Below are 1,883 nucleotides of genomic sequence, written 5' to 3'. Positions count from 1 at the left end.
CTTGGTTTGATGTGGTAAGTCTTGGAGTCTGCTCTCAGAGGCTCCGCCCCTGCCTGAGGCGAAATGAGCAGCAGGAGGTGAAGTGCGCACCTTCACAGACTCAATTGCGGAGTCCCCACCCCCAGTCTGGATCGCGGTTGCAATGGGGAAAGGAAAAAAACAAAAAGCAAAAAACCGAGTCTCTCTTAGTTTCCGATAGCTTTGCTCAAGAAGCTGTGTGCTGCTGGAAATGAGCTGGGAGCTCCCGGGCCTCCACCCGCCACCGACTCTTTGTTGAGGGTCCTGTTGGTGCGCGCCTTATTTCTTCCCTGTGGGGACCCGGAATTCGCGCAGTCCGTGCAGGAGGTGGGGTGTGCCGTGGAAATGCGGTCCGTGGTCCCGCTCCCAAAACCAAGTTTGAATTGCTCGCGCCTGGCGCGCGCCTCTCCAGAGCAGCCGCTTCTCAGAGCCACAGACGCCTCTGATTCCCCGCCGAGATGACTTAGGGCTGGAGGCTATTCCTTCTCTTGCGCCCGCTGCCCAGCAGTTATCTATGGAGTGGGTTTCTGTCTCCAAGCGCAGCCAAGTGTTCCAAACCTCTTTCCAGAGACAGTTCTATGAGCACGTTCCCACTCTGTCTCTTCCCTTTGTTTCCTGGGCGCCCGACACTTGTGCCACGTTGGGCTGGGGATCTTACCTCCCCTGCCCTTCCCGGGCTGGCCCGTCCTCGGATCTCCCCCGTTCGCCCCCACTCACTCAGGTATCTTTGAGGTTCTATTCCTTCTGGAGTTCGTATTTTCTCCTTCCGCTCTCTCAGTTGAACGTAATATCCTTCTCAGTTCGAAAAATGGTGCGGAGGGAGTTTACAGAGCTCCCTTCCTCTCCGCCATCTTGGCTCCACCTGGATGAAGTTTTTAGAGTTTGTTTTGATATATCATTTGCTACACCAACCCTGGTTTCAGAATTCACCTTTTGAGCAAATTAGTTCTGGAATCTGTAAAATGAACCAAGAATCTTGTGTATCAAACCTGTTACCCAGACATGTGAGAATAATGTGTTCATAAAGCATGGATCTCTCAAAAAAAATCATACTAGAAATTAAAACAGAACTTAAAAATATATACATTAATTTGCTTTAACATAACCATAATAAATACATTTCTTCTTAGCACAAAGAATGTGTTTTTATTTTAAATAAGTATATTCTAAAAATAATGTGAAGTGTTGAATTATCTTACATTTTTGGAATATTCTTGACTGTAGAGTTACACAATATATTAAATAGAAATAAATATGTGAACAATTTTTTTGGAGAAGATTTTCCCTCATTGGCAAGTTTGAAATATAACTTTGGTATCTCTTTACAATGAATTCACCTGAGGCACTGCTTTAAGGAGAGGATCAGAGAAGCTCTTCTTATGTTTTGATGGGTAGAAGTTTCATGCATACTGTTCAGATTTTCCTTTGAGTTTGAGGTTTTTACATTCACTAAAGACTCATAATCTTTCTGGCCACATCCTTGAAGGCTTGTTTTACTTGTTTGTTCCTTAGAGTGTAAATGAACGGGTTCAATAAAGGGGCAACAGAAGTATTGAGAACAGCTATCCCCTTATTGAAGGCAACTCCTTCTTTAGCTGAGGGTTTTATGTACATGAAGATGCAGCTGCCATAAGAGAGGGAGATGACAATCATGTGGGAAGAACATGTGGAAAAAGCCTTTTTCCTTTGCTGAGCCGAGGGGATCTTGAGAATGGTCCAGATGATGTTTGTGTAGGAGAGAATCACCAGCACCAGAGTGACCACCAAGGTCACAACTGCTAAGATAAAGTCAATGAGCTCCAGGAATCTTGTGTCTGAGCAAGATATTTCTAGGAGGGGGCCGTAGTCACAGAGATAATGATTCA

The 1,883-nt window shown here is 45.3% G+C and overlaps 1 protein-coding gene across 1 annotated transcript in view; it reads left to right on the top strand.

The window, feature by feature from the left end:
• The window catches only part of LOC115305159 (olfactory receptor 6C4-like), a 2,151-nt gene extending 614 nt beyond the window's left edge, over window positions 1–1,537 (top strand). Inside the window, exon 2 of the mRNA XM_029955468.1 lies at window positions 1,531–1,537. Coding sequence (XP_029811328.1) covers window positions 1,531–1,537 — 7 coding nt within the window. The remainder of the gene's footprint in view (window positions 1–1,530) is intronic.
• Window positions 1,538–1,883: the final 346 nt, after the last annotated feature.

The sequence above is a fragment of the Suricata suricatta genome, chromosome 10 (genome assembly GCF_006229205.1).
Source record: "Suricata suricatta isolate VVHF042 chromosome 10, meerkat_22Aug2017_6uvM2_HiC, whole genome shotgun sequence".
NCBI lineage: Eukaryota > Metazoa > Chordata > Mammalia > Carnivora > Herpestidae > Suricata > Suricata suricatta.
This window is presented reverse-complemented; position numbering and strand designations above follow the sequence as displayed.